At 41.0% G+C, this 24745-nt stretch overlaps 3 protein-coding genes across 3 annotated transcripts in view; 2 read left to right on the top strand and 1 right to left on the bottom strand.

Moving 5' to 3' along the window:
- The first annotated feature begins 552 nt into the window (after window positions 1–552).
- Window positions 553–4996, top strand: LOC128369745 (cytochrome P450 2U1). The gene is made up of 5 exons (XM_053330825.1): window positions 553–1098; window positions 1940–2590; window positions 3284–3445; window positions 3548–3715; window positions 4454–4996. The coding sequence occupies exons 1-5, from the start codon at window positions 678–680 to the stop codon at window positions 4633–4635; spliced, it is 1584 nt and encodes a 527-aa protein (XP_053186800.1). The 5' UTR covers window positions 553–677; the 3' UTR covers window positions 4636–4996.
- A 2294-nt stretch (window positions 4997–7290) lies between these two features.
- hadh (hydroxyacyl-CoA dehydrogenase) lies at window positions 7291–12630 on the top strand. The gene is made up of 8 exons (XM_053339994.1): window positions 7291–7447; window positions 8453–8581; window positions 8668–8825; window positions 8987–9113; window positions 10722–10811; window positions 10900–10972; window positions 11295–11411; window positions 11533–12630. Exons 1-8 carry the CDS (start codon window positions 7331–7333, stop codon window positions 11649–11651), a joined length of 930 nt encoding a protein of 309 aa, XP_053195969.1. The 5' UTR covers window positions 7291–7330; the 3' UTR covers window positions 11652–12630.
- A 2293-nt stretch (window positions 12631–14923) lies between these two features.
- Window positions 14924–24745, bottom strand: part of lef1 (lymphoid enhancer-binding factor 1) — a 41212-nt gene continuing 31390 nt past the window's right edge. Inside the window, exons 9-10 of the mRNA XM_053339981.1 lie at window positions 23800–23848; window positions 14924–15003 (exon numbers count right to left, since the gene is read on the bottom strand). Coding sequence (XP_053195956.1) covers window positions 14924–15003; window positions 23800–23848 — 129 coding nt within the window. The remainder of the gene's footprint in view (window positions 15004–23799; window positions 23849–24745) is intronic.

Raw genomic sequence — 24745 nt, 5'->3', positions numbered from 1 at the left:
CTCTTCAGTTTTTCTATCAGTCACTACAACATTTCTTTTAATAGCTGTATTTTACTTGATTTCATATATTGTTTTCATTCTATTTTTGTGCTACTTTCCCAACGTACTATTTTTACTATTTTAAAATGATTGATATTTTTATGTTCCATCTTATATTCCTTTGTTTTTGCTCTTTTTTAAACATTGCTCTGTGCTCCTTTTATGCTCCTTTTATGTGAAACACTTAGTGTATCTGATTTCTTCTGTTGTGAAGCACTGTGAGCTGCATTTATTGTATGAAAGGTCTACACAAATAAAGATATCATTGTTGTTGTTGTTATTTAGTTGTATTTGTTGTTGTTGTAGTGGTAGTAGTAGTAGTTTTTAGTTTAGTAGTTTAGTTTAGTGTACCAGGATGGTGCCTGTGAGACGATTTAAAGGGATTAAACCCCCATGACGTGCTCTCAACACCAACCAATCACAGCAGCTTCCTGTTCTATCCGCCAATAGGACGCCAGTAACGGTACCACGTTGACTCCTTCCCGTCAATAACAAAACAGGAAGAGCGTTACTTTGTCTCTTAAATAGTTCCGTCATGTTGTATCTCATCAATGATCTCAAAGGGACTTTATTAACTATCCTATTTATGGGATAACATTGTTAGATAACTGAATTGAGTTTATTTTAACTACGACACGATGGTTGCACTGTCATGGCCAAACAACCTGAGCAGCTTTTTACTGTCTCCAGTCAACATTGTAATTTTAATAGTATTTTTAACGGTGTATATTTTAGTAAATTTCTATCAAACCCGTCGGACAAATATTCCTCCAGGTCCGAGGCCGCTGCCGATAGTTGGCAACTTTGGCGGGTTTCTCATCCCGTCTTTCATCCTGAGGAGGTTTAAAGGGGAATCAGGCAATAACGTCAAAAGCCCTGTTATTGCTTTGACGGAATTAGCCAGTGTTTATGGTAATATATACAGCCTCTTTGTTGGCAGTCAGCTGGTCGTCGTGCTTAATGGCTATGAAGTGGTGAAGGATGCTCTCTCAAACCATCCCGAGGTGTTCTCCGACAGACCAGACCTTCCTGCAGTCGTCATTATGACTAAACGCAAAGGTAATGTTTACATTAAAGGACACTTTCATTCTTTTTTTAAACTTTACTTATATGCACTCACGAGCTGGTGAGCCCACATGCACAACCACAACCTGTTTCCAGTAGTGCAATAACTATAGTTATAGTCTAAACTTCAGAGAGGTGTTTATTCAACTTAATGCTGTAATGATAGGTGGACTCCTTTTGAAACATCTCTCTGTAAACTATAACCACTGCCAGATTAAAAGATAGGTTAACAGTTTTTCAAGTCTTTCTTAAAACAACAGTCAGTTTTTTTCTTCCTGTAATCATTTCAACCTGTAAGTGTTAGGTTTAATGCAGGGCTGCTGTGGTAGATTGTAACATTAGTTTGACAGTTGTGTGTAATTTATGTTACAGTTGACTGAGAGTACACTTGTCAATATTGCTGTAACTACTACACAGACTCTGTTTAAACACTGTTTAGACACTGTTTAGTTTCTGTTTACCATTGAGTTATTCATTAAACTGGTTGAGCAAAAAATGATAGAAAAGGGATACACTGAAGTATTGCAAATCTTAAAGTCTCATTGCTAGATCTGGCTGAGATAAAGCTGAGATGTCTCAAAGACCAAAAAAATGTATGTTTCAGACTTTACAACCTTCAGTATCAAATGTAGGATTTAGGTAGGACTTTGTGTCAGAAAGAGACAGCAGGCTGCTGACAAGTGTTACTGTGTTTTTATAGGTATGTTACAGTTTGACAAGTCCAGAGAGATAAGGATGAAAACTGTCTGAATAGACCTTGACCTGAATGCTCTAAATATAGGGGTTGATAACCTGAGGAGTAAACTTCTCTTTTTCTGGTTTAATTGAATTAAAGGAATAGTGTTCGCACCTTATGGGCCAGTGTGGAGAAAGCATCGCAAGTTCTGCCACACCACGCTGCGAAACTTTGGCCTGGGAAAGTTGAGCTTGGAACCGTGCATCCTTCAAGGCCTGGCTACCATCAAAACAGAGCTGCTGCGATTGAATGAGGAGTCAGGTGGCAGAGGTGTGGACCCTGCCCCATTGATCAGCAATGCAGTGTCAAATGTCATCTGCTCGCTGGCCCTGGGTCAACGTTTCCACCATGAAGACCACGAGTTCCGCACCTTGCTGGACCTAATGGCACGTGGGCTGCAGATCTGTGTGAACAGCTCTGCAGTCCTCATCAATATCTTTCCATCGCTGTACTACTTACCATTTGGCGCCTTCAAGGAGTTACGACAAGTGGAAAGAGACATTACACTGTTTCTAAAAAGGATTATTGTAAAGCACAAGGAAAAGCTTGATCGTGAAAACCCACAAGATTTTATAGACATGTACTTGATAGAGATGTTGGCCCAGAAAGCTGCTGGAGTGGAGGACACGAACTTCACAGAGGACTATCTTTTTTACATAATAGGAGAACTCTTCATCGCAGGCACTGACACCACCACCAGTACAGTTTTGTGGTTTCTGCTCTACATGGCTTTACACCCTGATGTCCAAGGTAAAGGTAGCAACAGTGCATTCAGTCCATACTTTACAAACTGCTTAAAGGTCTTTATGAAGCACTTGACACAATGACAATGACAATAAAGTGGAGTTGTGTGAAGCCTATCAGCTGTATTAGCTGAAATATTTCCAATCAGATTCTGTTTGACTTTAATAAAGTTAGAAAGTACTTAAATAATTATCTGTTTTTATCAGCCAAGCAGGATGACGTCTGCTGAGAGTTTCCACAGCAGATTTCCAGTGCAGTATAAAGTGTGTAGAAAACAACTAATAAGAATTAATACATACATTTTTATAATCATATTTTTTGCAACAAGATCATTTTCACAAATCAACACACTATACTAGATGGAATTCATATACATCAGTGTAGAACTTCAATATTTATAGCTGATATAAATGACGGGTGGAATTTACGTAGGAAAAGTCTAATATTGACCACAGATCTTGTATCTGCATGAATGGAAAGCCCTTTGAAGAAAAAAGGGGAATTGGAACTCTGCTGTCTGAACATTATGTTCAAAAAATAAGAAACTACTGCATTCTAGAAAATGAAAATGAAATTATTTTGATTGGCTAAGTTGTGTCTTGAAGTGACACTGACTCGATTGATAACTGAGGTTATATTAGCATTGTCTATATTTGGGGGGACAATATTGAATGTTTGCCTATACTGTTCTGATTTCAGATAAGGTCCAAGCAGAGATCGATGAAGTGGTGGGCAGAAATCAGGTTGTGTCTCTAACTCATAAAGGAAGTATGCCCTTTACTGACGCTACTATCATGGAGGTCCAAAGACTGACTGTGGTGGTACCTCTGAGTATTCCACACATGACCTCCGTGACATCAGGTAATCTTAAATAGAGCTGGAGTAGTACCAACATAATTCATAAAGTACCGAGTTCAGTACCTAACCTTTACCTTTATCATATATTTTTTCTCCTTTTGGCAGAGTTCAGAGGCTTCACTATTCCCAAAGGAACAATTATTGTGCCCAACCTGTGGTCTGTCCATAGAGATCCCACTATGTGGGACGACCCAGACTCTTTCAACGCAGCACGATTCTTGGATGACGAGGGAAAGTTACTCAGGAAGGAGTGCTTCATACCATTTGGGATTGGTATGCTATTGCTTACTCATATGAGCCAAATGTTTGAAACACTGATGTATAAATAAATGTTTAAGATGGGTTTTATCATTTTAAGTTTGTCTTAAATCTACACTCAGTCCAAATGAACACTGAAATAGGTTTTTCTTGCGATAATCATTCCTCCTGTTCATATTGGTTATTTATAGACACCTTAATAATGCACTTACAATATAAGTGATGGGAAACATCCACAAGCCTCCTCCTATCTAAAAATTCACTTAAAAGTTTTTATTAAGATAATCTGAAGCTTCAACCAGAACAATGTGTTAAGTCACGTAGATCTTTCAGTATTACAGTCTTTTTAGTACCAAAGTCCCTCTTTTTGTTTAAATAGTCCACTGCAGCTCAACAGGGAAATACTGTCCAAGGAAACACAAACAGGGAATTTTATGCTAAAAAGACTGTAAATGTGGTAGCTATACACTGGATATGACTAAATCAGACTGCCAGTGTCTCATAAAAGCTTCAGATATACCTTAAATTGCAATTTTGCACAAAATGACTGTGTGGACACACACAGGATTTTGGGCCCCCATGGGAAACATTGAAAGCACAGAGGATCTTCTCATCTAATGTTCAGTGTGAACAGGAGGAATGATTACAGTGAGGAAAACCTCTTTCAGTGTTCACATGGGCACCTGACTGTTGTTTTAAGACAAATTATGAAGCTGTCCTTTGATGTACTGATGTCTCCCATGTATCCCTTAGGTCGCAGAGTGTGCATGGGGGAACAGCTGGCAAAAATGGAGCTGTTCCTGACAGTTACCAGCTTACTGCAGGCCTTCAAATTCAGTCTTCCAGAGGGAGTGCCACCTCCTTCCATGCAGGGACGCTTTGGCCTGACACTTGCACCCTGCCCATACACTGTGTGTGTGAGCCCTCGTGGTTGAAACAGTGGAAACTTGGTTTAAGCAGACGGGGTGCTTTGTTGATATCGACCTTGCAGAAAGCCAAAGATATTGGTCAGTGTCTCCTGGAGGGACAATGTATTGTGTGCAGAATATAAAAAGTATTTTTGATTGCAATGTATGATTGCTTTTTGTCATTCTATTATATTCTATTCATTATTCAACTAACTATTTTGTCCGTAAAATTTCAATTTTCAAAGGTAATGACAAACACCCATCAGAAATCCTGTGCCTCAATAGGGACACATATATAAATATCAAAATATATTTTCTTTTGAACTTCATGTTTGGATTATTGGCAACCTTTAAATAAAAGATTATTTAAGTATATCATTTAACTAATAACTTATCCTGGTGTCCTGAATGTACATTTTTTATTCTAGTTTTCAAGGTTTCCATTATAAGTTGTTAGCCTTAGGTTGGAATCTTTGCAGCTCTCTAAAGTATTTAAGAGATAAGACTTTTTATGAGAACTATGGGAGAAATGTTATTGACAAATTAATTTTATCTGTTTGCAGAGAAATGCTGGTGTCAGTGATTCAGAATGACAATTGTGCTTTCAGCGCAAAGCCAGTGTGAAATAGAGCCACTGAACATGTACACCCATGGTATTGTTGGTAGACAGCCCTATTTATATATAGCCCTATTTGATTACTGTAGTATTCCATATTATGGCATGAACTGCTCATTAAGTAAAGACAAATTACAGTACATCATTATTGTAAGACATGAAGATCAGTCAGTTTGGAAAGTCTCAAGAACTTTGTCAGTTTCCTCAAGTGCATCCACAAAAACCATCAAATGCTATGATGAGACTGCCTCTCATGTGGACCGCCCCATGAAAGGAAAACCAAAAATTACTTCAGCTGAAGAGGATAAATTCATTAATTACCAGCCTCAGAAATTGCCAATTAACGACACTTCAGATTTGAGCCCACACAAATGCTTCCTAGAGTTCAACAAGTAGCAGACACATCTCAACATCATCTGTTTCAGTGGAGACTGTGTGAATCAGACATTACTGGTCGAATTGCTGCAAAGAAACCACAACTGAAGGAGACCAGTAAGAAGGAGAACATTGATTGGGTTAAGAAATCCAAGGAATGTACATTAGACCAGTGGAGATGAGTGGATGTGCATGTGTGGTTCCCACTGTGATGGAGTGGGGTTGCTTTGCTGGTGACACTGTTTGCGATTTATTCCAAATCCAGCTCACATTTAACAGCAAGGCTACCGCAGCATTCCTCAGCTACACACCATCCCATCTGGTTTGTGCTGAGTTGGACCGTCATTTGTTTTTCAATAGGACAATGACCCAAAACACACCTCTAGGTCTATTTGTGTTGTTGTATGATGTTGGTGTCTTAAGTATTCTGCTAGAAATAGTTTAAAAAAAAGGAAGAGCCTTGAATGAGTAGGTGTGTCCGAACTTTACAGGGGTACAGTGGGGGCCAGTGTTTTCATTGAAGAGGATTAGGCACTGCTGTTACATGACACAAGGCACAGTCTACAATCAGGCGGTTGGTAGTGAACTCTGTAATCCAGTCATTAAAAATATCTCAATGCTGGAATAGACACTGACTACAATCTGGGACTTTCTAGACCTACCAAACATTCATAGTAAAATGTGCATTTGAGGAACTTTTTTTTTCTTTTTTTTGTGCTGATTTTCAACCTTTTTTGTTTGTGCGTGTTTATACTTTATCTCCAACTTCACTATGAAAGAGTTGCTCCTCTCTCTTTCACTAGAGCCGGTCCCAACATTATCACTGTCTTTGTGTTCAAGTCCAGTCACTGGTCAATGGAAGAGAACAGCAGCTTGCTGTGATGCTGCATATTTGATTTGATTTATTTGCCTTAAGGTTGCTGTTGCCGAATTTTCTTAGGTTAATTTCTGCCTCTGTTTCATTTGTAATTTTTTGTTGGTAACCCTGTCTTTTTTGGAGATTGGTAAAAGACACACCCACTTTGCTACACTTCACACACCCTTTATGATGTCACCCTGTGACACAGATCCCTGACCTCAAAACCTAACCATCCCCCTGAGGAGGGGACAGGTTATATCTGTACCAGCACGTACTCCGACCTGCCCACCTCTTTTTCTTTTTTCTTTTTTTTTTAAAATCCCTTTGAAAATGTGTGCCAGTTACCATCATCTGCACTTACATGCTGTGTTGGCACTAACTCAATAAACAGAACAAGATTTTTTTTTTTTTTTTTTTACTTTTACTTCATATTTTAAAGTAGAACTTTGGCTTTTATGGACTGACGGTTTTATTATTATTATTATTATTATTATTATTATTATTATTATTATTATTATTATTATTATTATCATCATCATTATTACATGATTGTGTTGCTGCTGCTGAATAGTTACTGCAATACAATGAGATTACCGTAAACTTCTGATCTATTGCGCACTCCAAACATAGTGGTTGCTGGTTTGGCCACGCTTTGTTAATGGCAGTGAATATTTGATTAATATTTAAAATATCATCCAGGAGAAACATGTCCCCTGGAGCTTTTTAATACTTGACATTTGGGGTGACACTAGTTTTTCCACATATTTCCTAACCAATGTGTGTGAAAGGTCATGAAGTGTTGGCTAGATCACGTGATCACCGACCTTCCTCTCCTGTCTGTCTGCTTGTGTTTCTGTTGTTGCAGTCAAATCATGGCTTTCTTCACTCACCAAATCTGCAGAGGTTTCTCCTCTTCGGCTCTCAGAAACACTGTTATAAAGCATGTAACGATCATAGGAGGAGGACAAATGGGTGCAGGAATCGCACAGGTAAGTTACGGGAAGCTTTCGGGTTCTGGTTATCCAAGTTAGCAATTAGCTTCCCTGCAGCCAACAGCTGACATGCTGCATTTTAAATCAAAGGGCTGCAAACACGTTTCGGTAAAGACTACACAGTATTTGCGACCTTGAAGTTAGCTTCAATTGGGTGGTGGTACTATAGAGAAACAAAACCCTTAACCTTTTAAATCCTTGTTAAACATGTATGTAGTCAAAAGATCTTACTGCATTACACCATAATCATAACACACCATTATTTTGTCAATTACCTTATTTGCTGCAGAGACTAACTGTCACTTTTGTGTAAACAGGAGAAAAAGGGAGAGCCAAAAACCTAAAGATATTCAATTTATATCTTGTTCAACGAAGAAAATCAAGAAATCGCATTTGAGAAGCTGAAGGTTTTTTTTGTTTTTTTTTTACTAAAACAGTGACTCAGTTATCGAAATAGTTACTGGTTATAATATTCTGCCAATCGCAGCTCCAAAGAGAGGAATTATTTTGTTTTATTTTAACTTTATTTTAACTTCAGTTATCATATTTGAAGCTTTCCATACCACAAAAACCTGTAATGTTAGTTGTCTTTAAATGCTTACTTGTTTTACCATCACAACACAATCGCCCATTGATCCCATAAGGAAGTTGTGTAATGAAATAGTTCAGTTGTCATTTATTAAACACACCTCTTGCACAGCTGTTTCCTTGTGGTGTGACATAACAAGATGAGCTTTAAGAATACGTCAACTTAGATGCACTGCAGGGAAATTTAGAAGATGCAAGTACCAAAAGTTGCCACAAGGTGTCGCCCTCCACCTTTGTCTTTAGTGCAGAATTTGAGCTGTGTCCTAATTTCATACCATGTTCCACTGACCTGTTTGAGCATGCTTAATTTTGTGACTTTCCAGGTGTAAACACTCTACATCCACGCAGTAATTACATAGAAAGAGCTTTAACAAAATAACAACTAATTATGTTGAACTAATTTCTTTCTGGAAGGTTGCTGCATCAACTGGCCACTCTGTGACTCTGGTGGACACATCTGAAGACATTTTGAAGAAGTCCGTCAAAGGAATTGAAGGGAGCCTTAAGAGAGTGGTCAAGAAGAAGTATGCTGACAAGCCAGAGGTGAGAGACACAAAATAAACAACAAGATTAGTGAAAGGGTGATATGCGTGCCATTAACAGGAGATGTTCCATTTGCTTTGTGTCAGGCAGGTGAACAGTTCATTCAGAAAGTCCTGAAGAATGTGTCATACTCGACAGATGCTGGATCTACTGTTAAGAGCACAGATCTTGTGTTGGAGGCCATTGTGGAAAATCTTAAAATCAAACAGGGTCTTTTTGGTGGACTTGACAAGCTGGCACCAGCGTAAGCACTGCCTCATTTCTCTTTCTATTTTCAGCTGTAAGATATTTGGTAGCCTTTTTAAAAAGGCAATGAAATGAAAAAGTTCAGTGTGGGACATGTGTGCTTCTGTTATTATCTGCTGTCTATATTATGTGTTACCTACTGTTTTTTTTATTTTTTAGACACACTATCTTTGCCAGCAACACATCATCCTTGCCCATCACTGACATTGCCAGCGCCACCACCCGACTGGACAGATTCGGTGGCCTTCACTTCTTCAATCCTGTCCCTATGATGAAGCTGGTAGAGGTAGGGCTCTGAAGAAAAGAAATCCTTGTAAATTCCCTTGAACGGAATGTTAAATATACACCAATCAGCCAGAACATTAAAACCATTGGTAAGGGAACATTGATAGTAACATTGAATATCTTGATACAATGGTACCTACCAAGGGATGGGATATATTAGGCAGCAAGTGAACAGTCAGCTCTTGAATTGGAAGCATGACAAAAGGGCAAGAGTAAGATTTGAACGATTTTGACAAGGGACAAATTATCTAGACATCTGGGTCAGAGCATCTCCAAAATGGCAGGTCTTATTGAGTGTTTCTTGTATGCCAGTGACAGGTCATATTCACCCAAGGCTCATTGATACATGTGGGGAGCGAAGGCTAGCTCGACTTGCTGCCAGATACTAGAGGACACCTTCAGAGGTCTGTTATGGTAGCAGGAGAGAGACCTACACAATAGTTTGCAGCTGGTTTTAATGTTGTGGCTGATCTGGTCATTTTTGTCTACTATATAAATTGAAAGGTTTTGCCAGCAAGAGGCATTCATCTTTCTTACAGTTAATTTTTGAACAGCTTTTGTACTTGTTCATAGATAACTTTAAATAACTTTCTCCAGCAGCAGTCTCCAGTCCTTTGTACTAACTGTAGGCTACTAAATATATTTGATGGATACTCCAAAGTGCTTGGAGTCTGGACAGTTATGTTATCTCACTGGCTGTGTAGTCTGTTAACAGCTAGTATGACATTTCATTTCAAAGTATAGTGTTGGTGGTTGAAAGATGAATGCTTCTTGTTAGTGACAGTGTGGTTTAAAACTTCTTTTTCTGCTCAAAATTTGACCGATTACACCACATAAACTAGTTCTTATACATAGTTTTAGTAAATATTTATACCTCTTTACTGCTAGGTGGAAGTGTTGTGGAAGTGTTGTGTAAGCTAGCAAAATGAACCAACCAACAAAGCTAACATTAGCAACTGCTAACTCCATCACAGCCTATCAATACTCCATTTTTCATTTCACACAGTAGTGCACTGACAACTACAAACAAGTAGGCGTGGACAAAATAATTTGTCATTAACACAGGGTTAGGGTCTGGAGTGAATGTTATCTGTTTATGTGTCTGTATGTATACCTCTATGTGGTGCTGTGGTTATCTGTATATTACTGTGTATGTATAGGCTGTGAAAACACATTTCCTGCAATAACATTAGTTGGACTAAATTATCAAGTAACAACGATTAGCTCAGCTATAATCAGATTTTTCCCTCTTACTGTGAACTGTGTGAATACTACTAGTTTTAAAACACACATATTACTCTAGGTATACAGTAAAACAAAGTAATACCGACAAAGGATTAACAATAAGGTTAATTTGATCTTTTGGCACTTTATCTTTAGCATTTATTTTTTTATTATTATTAGTTATGTTACAGTTTGTGATGCTACAGTGACAGATGTTTCTTAGCAAAAGATTTCAGACATTTTGAATAGTGTAAATGAGTTTGAAACTGGTTGGTAGTTGCTAAGAACTTAAGAAGGACTTAATGTGAACTTACTGATGGTTTTGCAAATAGCAGGTGCAACATAGTCTTGTATAATACCAGGAAAATGTATTTATCTTCCACAGGTTATTGGAACCTCAGCAACAAGCCAAGAGACTTTTGATTCCCTCCTGAACTTCAGCAAAGCACTGGGAAAAACACCAGTGTCCTGCAAAGTAAGATTTTCTGTCTGATGTTATGTTATAGCTGCAGTCTCTAACAAAGTACAGCTAACTCAGCAGTATCCAACTTTCTTTTATTCAGGATACACCTGGATTCATTGTAAACCGTTTACTTGTTCCTTACATGATGGAGGCCATCCGCTTGCATGAGAGAGGTATGTATACAGGCATGACCACAAGAGGTAACAGTGACTCTACTCAAGTTGCTATGCTTTACTTATTGGAATCATTGATCATTAAAAAAGTGTCTTGCACTACTACTATTTGGGATTTAAATTGGGAATATACAACTGTAAAAGAGTGTCATTTTGGGGAAGATTGAAAAGGAGATATGCAGGATTGTCTTTGTTGTCACCTACCGCTTTTTGACCAAGGCACTTCGATGGGCCGGTTCATAGCCAGTGCCTAATCTCAAACCGGTTCTTCCTGTTTCAATAGCGATAGTTACCTTTCTAGTTTTTCTGTTTTCTTCCTCAGGTCATGGATCCAAAGAAGATATTGATATCGCCATGAAACTTGGTGCTGGTTACCCCATGGGACCTTTTGAGCTCCTGGACTATGTAGGACTAGATACAGCAAAGTTCATTATGGATGGTGAGTAAAACTATGTTATACTACTTTAATTTTAAATGAAGCTGTAACATGGAAAAATTAAGATTAAAAAAAAATCTTCATTTTGAGGTGTTAAGTCCTTTCTTTTGTTGCATATCATTAGGTTGGAGTGCGATGGACCCTGGAAACCCACTCTTTGGCCAGAGTGAATTGTTGAACAAGTTGGTGGCAGAGGGCAAATTTGGTAAAAAGACAGGAGAAGGATTCTACAAGTACAAGTAATCCAGTTTGCAGTAGGGATTGATATCACTGTGAAACTAGTCAGAACTCAAAAAATAAAGCCATCGAACAAATAAATAAGTGATAAGGATCTGAATTAGGGCTGGGCGATAATTTTTTCATATCAGTCGATATCGATATATATCACGATATAAATTAAATTACAATTTTTGTCAATCTTAAATGTTCCGTTACTCATAAGTGAGTTGTGAAGACGTCAGAAGGTTATTTTTGACTTAAATATTATTTATTTTCTGTCAGAAGTTGAACATGACAGATGTACAGAAGAAAACCTCTGAATCAGTTGTGTTGGGCAATTACTTATAGTTAAAAAGGAAAAGTTATTTTGTGATATGTATCGTTATCGTTTTATTACCCAGCCCTAATCTGAATTAAGGAAATGTGTTAAATCATCAACATACCACTGCTGACCTGGAGCCAGATGCATAAAACTAGATCCATGACTCAAAACTGTGTGTACATGCAAAGCCAGAAATATGCATATCTGTTCTTTTAGTCATATTTATAAAGCTGTGCATATGCATGGTTCCATTTTATAAATTTTAGTCATTGAGCAACTTGCTCTGTGTGCATGAGATGCAGTTGCACTCCCACAATGAGAGTAGTTGGTTATCAACCTAAACAATGTTTTATTAAAAAGATTCTGTCTCACCTTATATTTCATCTCCACCTCATCACATCACCCTGATTACTTCAGAAAAAGATGTGTATGCTTGTTCTGAAGTAGATGTGCAGTAAATGGCATATGCATTGTTTTTGTGCATATACATCGTTTATGCATCTGGCCCCAGGATTTAACCTGTGTGCCTTCTACTTTAAAGGTCGACTTTTGTCTGTCAGTCCATTTTGTTGTGGGCATTTGCTTTACCTGAATCACATCTTTTTATGAGTCAAGATTATGTGATTAAAATTGATTTTTGAAATACGTGTCTGTTCTCATTCTGAATAAAAGTGGGATTGAACTTTTCTTATTAACGTATTACATTTAAATCAACATATTGTAATTGTACTACAGTGTTTTCTGTACATGTTAAAAGGCTTTTTAGTTATGTAGAGAAACAGTTAAGTTAAAACTGTGTCGAATAATCATTCAGATTAAGTGTTCTGTGTGATTTTGGGCTTCATAAGAAAAAGTGACTTCAATATGTCAATGAATGAAATGGCTATGACTGCTTGGTCAGCTTCTTCCCAGGACACACTATAGAAATGCTATTACCACCACTTACTTTTTGTCCAAAACATGCCGTTAACCCAATATGAACACAAGGTGGTGCTGTTACATTTGAAATAAGGATATTGAAGCAGCACAGGTCAGATTCTCTAAATAGAATTTTCCTTTGATGTTTCCTCTTTCATCAAAAAATATTTACTTAAAAAAATTTAATTTTTGCCTTAATTTTTACAGATGTTAAAGTCTGTTTTCTTGACAATTAATATAGAGGAACCCAGGAGAAAAGATGGACATGGCTCCTGAAATCAACTTGTTACCCAACAGAATGTTTTGTTTTTTTCATATACTCAGATGATGTAGGTTTCTCTTTTCATTATCACTGCAATAATGTTGTATGAATGTAGCCCCCGGGCGTTGCATGCTTTCTGAGTTTTAATTGCTTGTCAATTTTTTAAGCTTTTTGAAGTTTCCACCAAAGACTAAAACCCGCTCCATCCAATGTGTTACCCCTGCTTTACACCACTAATAAGTGGCGCTACTGCCTATGGATACTTGCATTATACTCTCCAAGGAAGACACACAGACTGTTACATCTGGCACTTCTAGCTCTGGTTTTTCCACCACACGAGTGATCAAGTGAGCCAATGGTGCCTTTTTATTTTTCTTTAAAAAAAACAAAAACATGTTGAAACAGTTCAAATATGAACACTTGGGAAGCAAAGTGCCACACCAAGATGACAGTGACCCAAAATATGAGAATTAAAAAAAAAAAAAAAGAATTCATCAAGTAATACTAAAATAAAGCATTAAAATCAAAATATTACAGAGATGCTTGCATGGAATAAACAACATGGATAAAGACCACACTATTAGCTACCAGAGAGAAAAGACAAAGGTCCATTGCAATAAAAGAAAGACTGCCAAGTGCTGGGGTAAATATATATATCTGCTTCATTTGTCATGTTTTAGAACAATAAAATATAGGCCTCTGAGCTATCACTCTCGCCTTTGTCCTAATGTTGCCTGCAAAAATACCAAGAAAATTGACATATCCTGACAGTTTTAAAAAGTACACATACTGAGCATTATTTTACATCTGAGCAAGACTCGAGGTCACTATTTGTTACAAATAGTTATCAAAAGAAGCCTTAAGTTTCAATTTTCTGCAAGACGCTTCAACAAGAAAAATGGCTTTCCTGTGTCCAAAGCTTATTTTTCATATATACCACTATATAAAAAAAACAATATTAAAAAAAAAAATCACTAAAATATACACCGAGAAATTAAAACAGGGGTTCAAGATACAAAAAAAAAAGCATTCAAAATAAAATTCAGTCTAAAATAAAAAGCAAATCATCATGTTGATCCTTTTTTGCACCAACTGGTCATCAACAAACTAAAATGGCGTCTTGAGGACGTTTCTTGGACAAGATGAGATCCCTCCATCTTCCTTAGTGCAGTCTAAAAGAGGTGTTTGGTCGGTCGGGCAAAATCCCAAATGGTCTCAAAAAATCCAGTGAGAGAGAAAAGGGAGGGTGGTGGGGGGTAGGGTGGGGTTTCAGGGAGTGAATGTTGGCCTAATGAACTATACAAAAAAGGAACAGAGGTGACAAATAACTTACAATAACTTAGAAACAGGTGTTTGGAGTGTCTGGGCGGTGCAGGGGAAACGTTTGTGCGCACATCAAAATTGCTGCTGTTTTTCAGTGCAGTGCCTTAAAGCTGATTGGAAAGAAACTTGACAAAACACAGATGTCAAATTGATGTCTTCTGGGTTTTCGGTGGTAGAATGTGAACTTGTGAGGGTGCTCCTACTCATCATGATTGTCTTGTTCAGTTCAGTTCAGTGTCTCTACAGCAGGCGCCATTAGGAAGGGAATAAGAGTCAAACAGGGAAGTGTTTTTTGGTGGTGGTGGTGGTGGTGGCATGTGACTGTGTTGAAGGAAAGGGAGTAGGGTTATGTGGGGTAGGAGAGAGGGAGGTTTGGGGTAAGTGGAGGAGGAGGAGGAGGAGGAGGAGAGGGGAGGGGATCCTCTGAGAACTGGAGGCTTCAGTTTGGAGATTTAAGGGTCTTCATGGAATCTAACAGGCCTCCATCTCAAGCAGAGGGCCCGTAGCTGCTGCCTTCGCTTTGCATGTGGAGAAATTAGTCCGTTTTCCTCCTGCAAGAAAAACAAAGACTGGTCAGTCAACCACATTAACTATGAAGTAACTGCATCTGGATACAAACAGGAAAACTGCAGATCTTTTCCTTCATTGGTGGTGGAGGGGGAGGGGAGGAAAAACTTTTTTTTTTTTTTTTTTTTAGAAACACATCATACACATCAAACCCACACCGAAACACTGATCACACATTCATACCACATTACCAAAAAAACCAGACAGATGTATGACTCAGAGTGACTCGTAAGTGTCTCACCATGCAGGCATGAATTCCCAGCAAAGGGAACGGCAGATGATCCTTTGCTACAATGTATGTAATCAACCATAGTTTTTCCTTCTCTTTAGTATTATAACTGATTGAGTGAAAGCCTTTGCTGGAGTGTTGAGCCGAGCCCTGAAGTACAGAGGGGGTTACAGGTCAGTGACAGGATGTGGGCCGGCAAGCTTTGATCTACTCTTACATGGGGGTTGCCGTGACCCAGCTGGCAGTGCTACGCTCTTCTCTGCCCTCCCCTTTCTGACTCATTCCTCCTCTTACTCTCTCAAGGCGAGCACCCAATTGTGTAGCTTCTGGTTGACATTTAGGCTGCCACTGCAGGTGGGCGATGGGAAAACAAGATGAGGAAATACTCTCAGTGCAGGATGATCATCACATTGACCCAGTTGGTTAAAACTAGCAGAGTTCATGGAGCAGTTTTAGTAATTATCTGAACCGTGCACGTTGACCCTGCCGTGTAAAAAAAAAGGATACCTGACTGCTCAATCCACTTCACAGGACTCATGAAATTGGCCTCTTTCCCTGACAGGGAAATTGTTTGTCAAGCTGCAAAAGTGTTCTTTTCCCTCTCGTGATCAGGGCTTGAGCTAACATAACAGAGTTAGCTTCAGTTATTGACAAGCCAAGGAGAGTTATTTTAGACTCGAGCAGCATCAAATAGAATCTGTGATCAAAGTGGAGACGCAGAGACTTTGGTGGATGGATGCCTCCTGCGACTAAAAAGATGGATGTTTTGTGAAGACGAAAAAAGGAAAAAGAAACGGTATTAGTTTGCTTCTCCCTTGTGGCAAAGCCAAGAGTGTGTTTTTGTAGGAGAGGAGTCAGCTGAGCCCTGCTGCATCTCAATGCTCAAGTCTTAATGCACACACACACACACACACACACACACACTCTCTCTCTCTCTCTCTCACACACACACACACACACACACACACACACACACACACAGAAGACTGCTTTACCACATGTGGATAAAAGGGAACAGGACAGAGGCCACCTTTCCCAAGGAGAGCTGACCCTGAGCCGCACAGAGTAGAAACTGAAAGGAACACGGTGCTCGGAGAGAAAGAGAGAGCCCCTGTCGCTTTTATTTACCTCCGCCGCCCTCTCTCTTTTCATCCCAGGATCTCAAAGCGGGCCCGCACGCCCGGCACTGCACCCTGTTTCCTGGGGAGCATTTTTCCTTCCCCCACCACAGACATGAAAAGCACTGGCCTTCCTGCCTGGGGAAGAGGCCTGAGGGGCTGCGGGCAAGAAGTGTGTGTGTGTGTGATGTGTGTGAATGTGTGTGTGTGTAAATTTCAGAAAGGGTTGGTGGTAACAGCAGGGGTGTGTGCTTGCGTGGTGGTTGGTTGTAGGGGGGCACCAAGCCAGCGCTTCACAAGGTCCAGCCGACACAAACACTGGGATTCAGGAGCAACTTGACCCCTCCTCTCCCCTCACCTCCCTCCATCTCCTCCTCCTCCCTCTACATTAGTGCTCAGGAATGCCGGCTGGACTTTTTTGCAGGAAATGAAACGCTCCTCTGTTCAGAGGGCTAGCGAAGGTTTGGTCTCCCTCCTCCTTCTCTTCCCCAATTCCTTTCCCTCTACGGGATGGATGGAGGGAGGGAGGGAGTGAGGGATGGAGGGAGGAGGGGAAGAAGTCGGACAAGCTCTCGCCCCGCTTTTGAAGTGTGGGAGGTTAAGATAACTGGCACAGCCTCGCGTCTCAATCGCCGCTTTCACCTCCCAGGCCAAATCAAAGCGGCCGCAGCTGGGGCCCGCCCGCCTTATAGCCCCCTAACCTCCAACCCAACCACCCACCTACCCACCCTCCTCCTCCTCCTCCCCCTCCTCAACTCCTTGCCTCCCTCCCTCCCTCCCTTACACGGAGCTCTGGGGTTTCTTTTGGTGCCATTAAAAAGGAAAACACCGCCGACAAATTACTCCAAAAATAAGCCAAGTGGAGAGAGGTGTCTCCAGTGCAGGCTGGGGTGCAGACTTTACCATGGCAGAGAGAAGAGGGGAGATTTGGAGGGAAGAGGAAGGGAAAGACTGAGAGCAAAGGAGCTAAGAGATAGAACCAATGCAAGCAAAGAAACATTCATACAGTCATTAGTTTATTACAATTTAGGCTTATTTTCTGGTTTTTACCTTTATGTCTATTGGTCATGACAACAATGTGTTCAATAGAGTCACTGCTGAGGTCTGGGAATGTGTTGGTAGCTCAACAGGACAAGAACCATATAATCACATAATTAGATAAAATTTTAAACAACTGATGATAAGTACACTTGAAATGAAGCTGGTAATCTCTTCTTGCACAGGAACATTGTGTGGGTGCACGCTTACGGCAAGTACAATAAGTCAAACTTTAGAGTTTGCCTTATTTGAGGATTTGTGTCCAACCTGTCTGATCACCTGATTGCACATTTCTTCCTCAATCATCCTCATAATGTTAGCCAAAGAAATGATGAAGCAAATTAAGAATTGTAAAAAAGTTGAATTATCAACTTTGTCAGTCAGGGGATAAATATATTCTCACTATTTTTTACTAATAATTGTTTCTGAAAGTAAAACTAAAGCTGCAGCTAATTATTTTCATTATCCATTCATCTAATTAGTTGACTGATTAGTGTATAAAATGTCAGAAAGTAATTAAAGACACCCATCACAATTTCCTGAAGTCTAACGTAACCAATAGTTCCAGATCCAAAGATACTGAATGTACCTGATAGATTATAATCAACATTGTTGGCGACTAATGTTCTAACGTCTAATAGATATATTGAAAGCATTTATTTCAGTCTGAGCTCCAGCGTATCAACTTTTTTCCCCCCCTCTCTCTACATCATTCACTGGGCTCAGTTAGATTTTGGCTCAGACTAACAAGGTCTGCGAGGTCTAGTAAGGAAATGTCCACACGTTTAGATCAGAATCTGGTGTGCTGGAGTGTCTTGGCAGTGACCTTGGTCTGGATCGCACAGCTGGCTTTGGTGACACCTTTTCAAAGCAGCCTGCTCCCTATAAAAGTTGTGGTAGTGCCGCTCTTGAAGACGCGAAGGGAAAATAAAAAAGAGCAGGCCAATAAAAAAAAGGCACCTGGAAGAAAGAAACAAAATGTTTTGCACTGTCAGCATTTTCTCCAGCCTTGAGAAGTTCAACATAAAAGAAATCCCCCCTTTTAAAAAAAAGAGAATTTTTTTAACCTCCAATCAAAAAGCTCAGGTGAGGTTGGGTCTTTTCCACAGGGGGCTCATCAGAAACTAACAGTCGGAAAGGAACTAAAGACTGAAGATTGAAAAGAAAGAAGGAGGAAGACAGGGTCTGTGTGCAATATTGGAGAGAAGGGGATGGGTGGGGTCTGGTTGCGGTCAAAAGGGGAAAGGGGAGGGGGGAGTCACCCAAACCCCAAACCTCAGGCATGTGTGGGTGAGACTAGGGGAGTATATGAGGGGATGGGAGGTGGGGGCGGGGTGGGGTAGTGGGAGGCGTTGCCCACATCTGAGGCGGCATCGCTGGGGGCCCGGGCAGCTGAAGTCTGGCCGTGTGCCCCCGCGCAGCTCAGTCTGAGCAGGTTGGGGAGGAGGAGTGGAGGAGGAGGAGGGGGGGGGCTGGTTGCGGCACATTCAAAGAGCCTGCACAATGACTGCTCCCCTCCACTGTGGTCTGGCTTCAAAGGCCTCCACCGCCACTCACATTCACCGTCAAGACAGAGCAGAGGAGCCGGAAAAGGAGGAGTGAGGAAAGAGGCAGAAAATTAGTGAAAGAGGCTGGGGGGAAAAAAGATGCTGGGGTGGAGGTTTTTTTGCCTCTTTTAACAATGGCCAGACGGAGTAAAATAAAAATAAACACTGCTTCCTTCGACCCTGCTGTCCTCTTCCTGTCTGTGCCCCCCTGTTACCTGGGGGGCTTTTCATTCAGAGATAAGCATCTCACAAGGGGAACGTTTTATAAAAGGTCACATATCTCCGCCTCTTCCAAGGGGCTGCAGTGCCTCAAGGAGCCACAGAGGTGATGTGGAAGGTGGAGGAGGGTGAGGTGGAGAGAGAGAGAGAGGAGGAGAGAGAGAGAGGGAGGAAGTGGAGAAGACATCACAAAACAGCAGAGAGACTGGACCCTCATACTGTTACTGCAGCTGGCCAAACCACAGCACAATAGGCCTGTGACTCAATCAAAACAAATTTCAAGCCCCAGTCTAAACAATGGGAGCGATATAGCTGCATTTTCCTCACATGTAAACACAGACCTGTAACAGGGTTATACCCCCTCTTAACGTTTTTTTTTTTTTTTTCCTTTTTTTCTTAAAAGTGTCAAAAAGGGTTTCCCCTCCAGGATCAGTCTACCTTCAGTGTGAAAGATTGCTGCACCTAAGCTCAAACCACATCGCTATACTTAAATTGAGTTTGACATACTGCCACCCTCTGGAAGTCCGAACACTAAGTGCTGAGAGGGTCATTTTTCTTCACAGAGTAGGCTTTGTGGAGGTCAGAGGAGTGGGAGAACAGGAGGACTCTGGGGGTGAACATTTCCGATTCTATTTCCTACCCACAGAAACATTAGCCGGGGCGTCGCTCTGGTTTAAGCCCAAATCTCCCCCCCCCCCCCCAACTTCCCACCCCAAACAAATTTTCCCTCACAGTTTTAAAAACATCCTCTCATCTCCCGTGCGCTGCTCAGAGCGAGACCCAGAGTCAGTTTAGCGATCTGGATCCCTTCCCCAATTATCCCAGGTCACTAATAAGGCGGGGTGTGGACGCACTGGGCTGTGCTGCAGTGGCCTAGAGGCTCGGTGCCAAATTGAAACGACTCGGGAAATGGAGGCAGACACTGAATCTTGCCTAATTGCAGCCGGAGTGTGTGGCTGACTGCACAGGCCTGTATGTTTGTGTGTGTATGTGTGTGTGAAAGAGAAGAAGAGACAGACAGAGAGAGAGATAGATAGATAGATAGAGAGATAGAGATAGAGATAGAGAGAGAGAGAGAGAGAGAGAGAGAGAGAGAGAGAGAGAGAGAGAGAGAGAGAGAGAGGCAACAAATAAAGAGAGAAAAGGAAAAGAAATGAGAGGTGGAGACTGAAGGATGAGTGACAGTTGAGCGAGATTGGGTAAACTCAGAACTCTCAAGAATGAAGGATTTTCTTCTGGCCCTTTTCTTACCACACACGCACACACACACACACACACACACACACACACACACACACACACACACACACACTCACACTCTCACTCTCACTCTCTCTCTCTTTCTCTCTCCCTCTTCGCTCATCAAAGTCTTTTGACAGCTGACTTCTGGCTACACACATCAGAGAGATAAGAGCCGGGCCACGAATGAGACAGAGAGAGGAGGAGAGACGAGCCACCAAAGCTGCTGCTGCTTGAACAAGACTGGCTTTCATGTCTCTGGACCAGGATACGTGGTTAGAGATGACCCACGACGAGACCCGCAACGCATGCCTCAATAACAGTTAACTACCATTATAAAAAATGGCAAACAGAAACTGAATAAAAATACAAGCTCTTGAATTGTAAACCCATCCATTTTCCATGTCAACAAAAGAGCACCTTCATAAAAGTTGGAGAAAGATGGCTCACAGGCAGTTTTATGATGGTTTGCAAGTGGTTGCAACTCCATGGCCCTTTGCTAGGAGGATTAAAATGCCACCTTTGTTAGGAGTATCCCCCCCACCCCCCACCCCCATGAAAAAAAAAGTGCAGCGGCTGAAACGAGAGAAAGCCTAGCGGGCATGTATGTGTCTCGGCCAGATAACTATCTCGAAGGTTGTGAGTCAGCGGGCTTCGTCAGACAAAAGGCTAACGAGAGGAAGCAATGAAGAGAGGAACAAAAATAAAAGACGGGTTCACAGAAATGGTGGAGGGAAGCGAGAGCAAGAAGATAAATACTGAACGTTTACAGTCTGAGTCAATGTGAGAAAAAGAGCTGGGAAAAAATGGAGTGACAAGGGGGAAGAGACCCTAATTTCACAATGTCAGAGTAATGACTTCTCAGAGTGCTGTTCCACTGTGGTGAGAGCCAGCTGTGTGGCGGGCCCAGTGTTTGACATGCTAAAGATAACAAAGAGAACCAACGTCAAGCCATAAAACATTGCTCAATGACTCCTGGTTTGCCTCACAGGCAGAAAAAAACTCAGCTGAAGCCATAAAATATGTTAATATAAAAAATATGTTAATATAAAAATGTTTCCCTTCATAAAATCTACCTAGACTGTTTCATGTTGGTATGCTGCATATTCTTCATGGAGAGAAAAAAAAAAAAAGCAGTGTGTTTTAACTATCGCACAGAAAGGTGTTCAAGATTGTGTCTCCGAAAATTAACTCATTAACAAATTTCCTTTCAGATTTTTCAAACAGGGGAGCGACAGATGGGGTAGAGGGTAGGGCAGATGAAAAGAAATAGACAAACGAGTTCATTTAAAGATGTTTTTTTGGCGTCTAAACCAAGCTAACCTCAATCCAGCTCTTTGGGATCTGCATAAATTGAGGGCTTGGGGAGTTGTGGCAGTATCCTTGGTATTATGCATATTAGTTTAAGGCTGTCACTGAGAATCAGCAAGGGTGTCCATCCCGCTGCGGCTAGGCGCTGCTAATTATTGGATCAGAGATAAAGTGCTTTTTAGCGCTCGCTCTCCGCGCTTTGAAAACCGGCTGGAAAAAAAATAAAAAGAATGAAAAGCAGCCCAATTTTTTGGGTTCAGAGAGAGCCACTGGGTCAGGAATCGATCAAGTGGAAAACCTTTGTCTGGTTGGGGTGATTTCGACTTAAGACCAGATTTGTCACATCTGCCCGGCTTTTTCTGCTGCAGAAAGGCAGCGGAATAACAGGATGCTACCAGGCTCTCTCCGGGAGGGAGAAGGAAGGACAGAGATGGACGGAAAAAGATCCAGAGAGAGTGAAAAAGACTGAAAGAAGGGAAATAGAGTTGCCTATGCCACATATTGGGAACGTTAATCCTTCTTTCAACAACAACAAAAAAAAAGAGACAGGTGACAGTTCAGTGAAGGTTTGACATGTCATCTGAATCAATATATCTCAACATATCTTTCACATGTGAAAAAAAAACGACTATGGAGTGCCTTTGTTATGGAGGCATTATAGACACCCTGAAACCCCAGATACCATGAAATCTTATTAAAGGTATAGCATCTCATTAAGTTCCTGCCAAACAAGCTGCTGAATCCTGCTCTGCTTCACAAAGATGCAGAGAGACATAACACATGTAGTCCATATGGGGCTGAGCTGACGTCTCAGTCTCCACTAGCGGTGAAAAAAAAAAAATTCTAGGCAAGGAAAACTGTTTTCAGATGTATTGTTTAGCCCATGTTTAGAAAACACAGAGTGGATGAGGTATAATTTTCAAACCCCCTTTTTATTTGGACATTTTTCTAACACTTGATGCTAGAAAAAATAAGCCATAAAGTGCTGACACAACATCTGACCTTTTATCCACCAGTGCGCACACAATTGACCAGCTCAACATACACACACACACACACACACACACACACACACACACACACACACACACACACACACACACACACACACATAGAAAATCCAATGCTCATTGTGCCGAGGCCATTGAGCAAACTCCCCACACAAAGCACAATCCCTCTTCAGGCCTTAACACCACTGACACAATGACTATGGCGAGGTTAGGGTGGACCTTTTTAGGATTAGTCTGTGAGTACATACTCTGAAGTCAGTGTTTAGCAGTTTAAAAAGACTTGACATATATTGAACTGGACCAGACAGGGAGTGGATAGAGGGGTTTGTCTTACCATTTTCTCAGATGTACGCCGTTTTCATTCTCTGGCCTGTACCTGCAGAAAATTGCATCTTTTTAAAAAAAAAATTTTTTTTGTCTGGACAGCATAGATCTTAGCTGTCCATTTGGCCTACACAGTGTACAGACCCAAATACTGACATTTTTACTTAAGATGTAATTCTCAATGGATTAGAGTTGCAGTGCTGAGAGGAGGCTCAAAAGCGCAGCTAAACAAGGTCAGCAGAAAGACATACTGTAGTGCAGCAGGCAAACAAATAGTGCAAAGCCCAGACTCTGTAAGTAGTTGTATAGAATGGACAGACTAATCCCAAAGTAGGTGTAATATGTGAAGACAGGGATGAGGGAGAGGCAAGAGACAAACAGATGGAGGGATGTATACAAGGAAAGACTCTAGGAATACTAAATGAATGACTCTGAATATATTGTCTGCAAAGGCATAAGCAAGCCAGTCTACTGAAGGCTGAATGGGGATAGTAGGGGATAGTAGGTTTGGTTAGTGTCTGCCTCTAGTTGATGTCAGTTTTATAGATGTTTGTTCCTGTCTGCTGGAAGATTAGTTTTTTTTACAGCTTCGCAGAGTGTCAGTAGAAATGCAGCAATATACTGTAAAAGTCAAGATGATGTGTATTCTATGGAAAGATGGCTCAACTCACAGCCTGAAGATGCGACACACAAAATAAAAATCAATAAACAAAAAAAGAGAGAACCCGGAAGGGCTGGCGCTTACCTGTGGCCGTTTCCTGCATCTTCTCCCTCTTCCGCTTCTTCTTCTTTCCCTAAAAAATATACAGAGGAACACATAAAGTGTGGCTCCAGCACTCACGCTCACTAGACCACTCTGATATCCTGCTGCTGACTGCCATGTTCACTCATCCCCTGCTGGGCATCTAACCAGCATCCCCCGGACTCCGGAGTCCACCGCAAACTGCAACGCTGAGAGGGACGGACTTCTCTACAGCCTGATGTGATGTTAAGTGTGCTGTTCCTACTCTCAAAGTGCTTTCAAGTATCTCTGTTTCTATCATTTTTGGACTTATGATCATCCCCAAATGCATAGAAGCAGCTTGTCCTGCTGTTGTGACCAGTCTGTGTCAGATTTCCTCACCGCCACTAGCTTTGAAGTCCTTCTAGTGACAAACATTAACATGAAGTGCAATTAAAAGTCCTCAGTGTAATTAGGCTAGTCTAGCTCAACAACTGTGAAGAGCGCCACTTTTTTTTCCCAGCGAGGTGGTGGGAGTGTGTAAGGATTTATAGCTTATGCTAAATCCCCAGGGGGGAGACTATAGATACAGATAGCAGCGTAGAGTCGTTCTAGTCAAATATGAGCAGCACTTTGGTTTCCTGCTGCAAAGTCTGCTAATCCACTTATTCATGAGCTAATCTGCCTTCTACTGCTGCGGCAGACAGGGAAGAAGAGACTAAGTGAGAGTGGGTGAGAGAACGGATGAGAGAGGGGGTACACAGCAAAAAATATGAATGCTACACGCTCTCCATGCCAGTGTGTTACCTATTTTGGTGTTTCCGGGCATGATGTGCTGCCTGTATGCAGCTAAAGATTTTGTTTGTGGGAGGGGTCACAGAGCAGCGCACAGAGACACAAAATTTTCTTGTGAGAAATGTTTTGCGTTATACATATCATTTCCCTTTATCTTTTTGGTATGCCAAGCAGA

This window comes from Scomber japonicus, chromosome 2 (genome assembly GCF_027409825.1).
Source record: "Scomber japonicus isolate fScoJap1 chromosome 2, fScoJap1.pri, whole genome shotgun sequence".
Lineage (NCBI taxonomy): Eukaryota > Metazoa > Chordata > Actinopteri > Scombriformes > Scombridae > Scomber > Scomber japonicus.
Note: the sequence above shows the minus strand (reverse complement) of the source record. Positions and strands in the feature narration are given on the sequence as shown.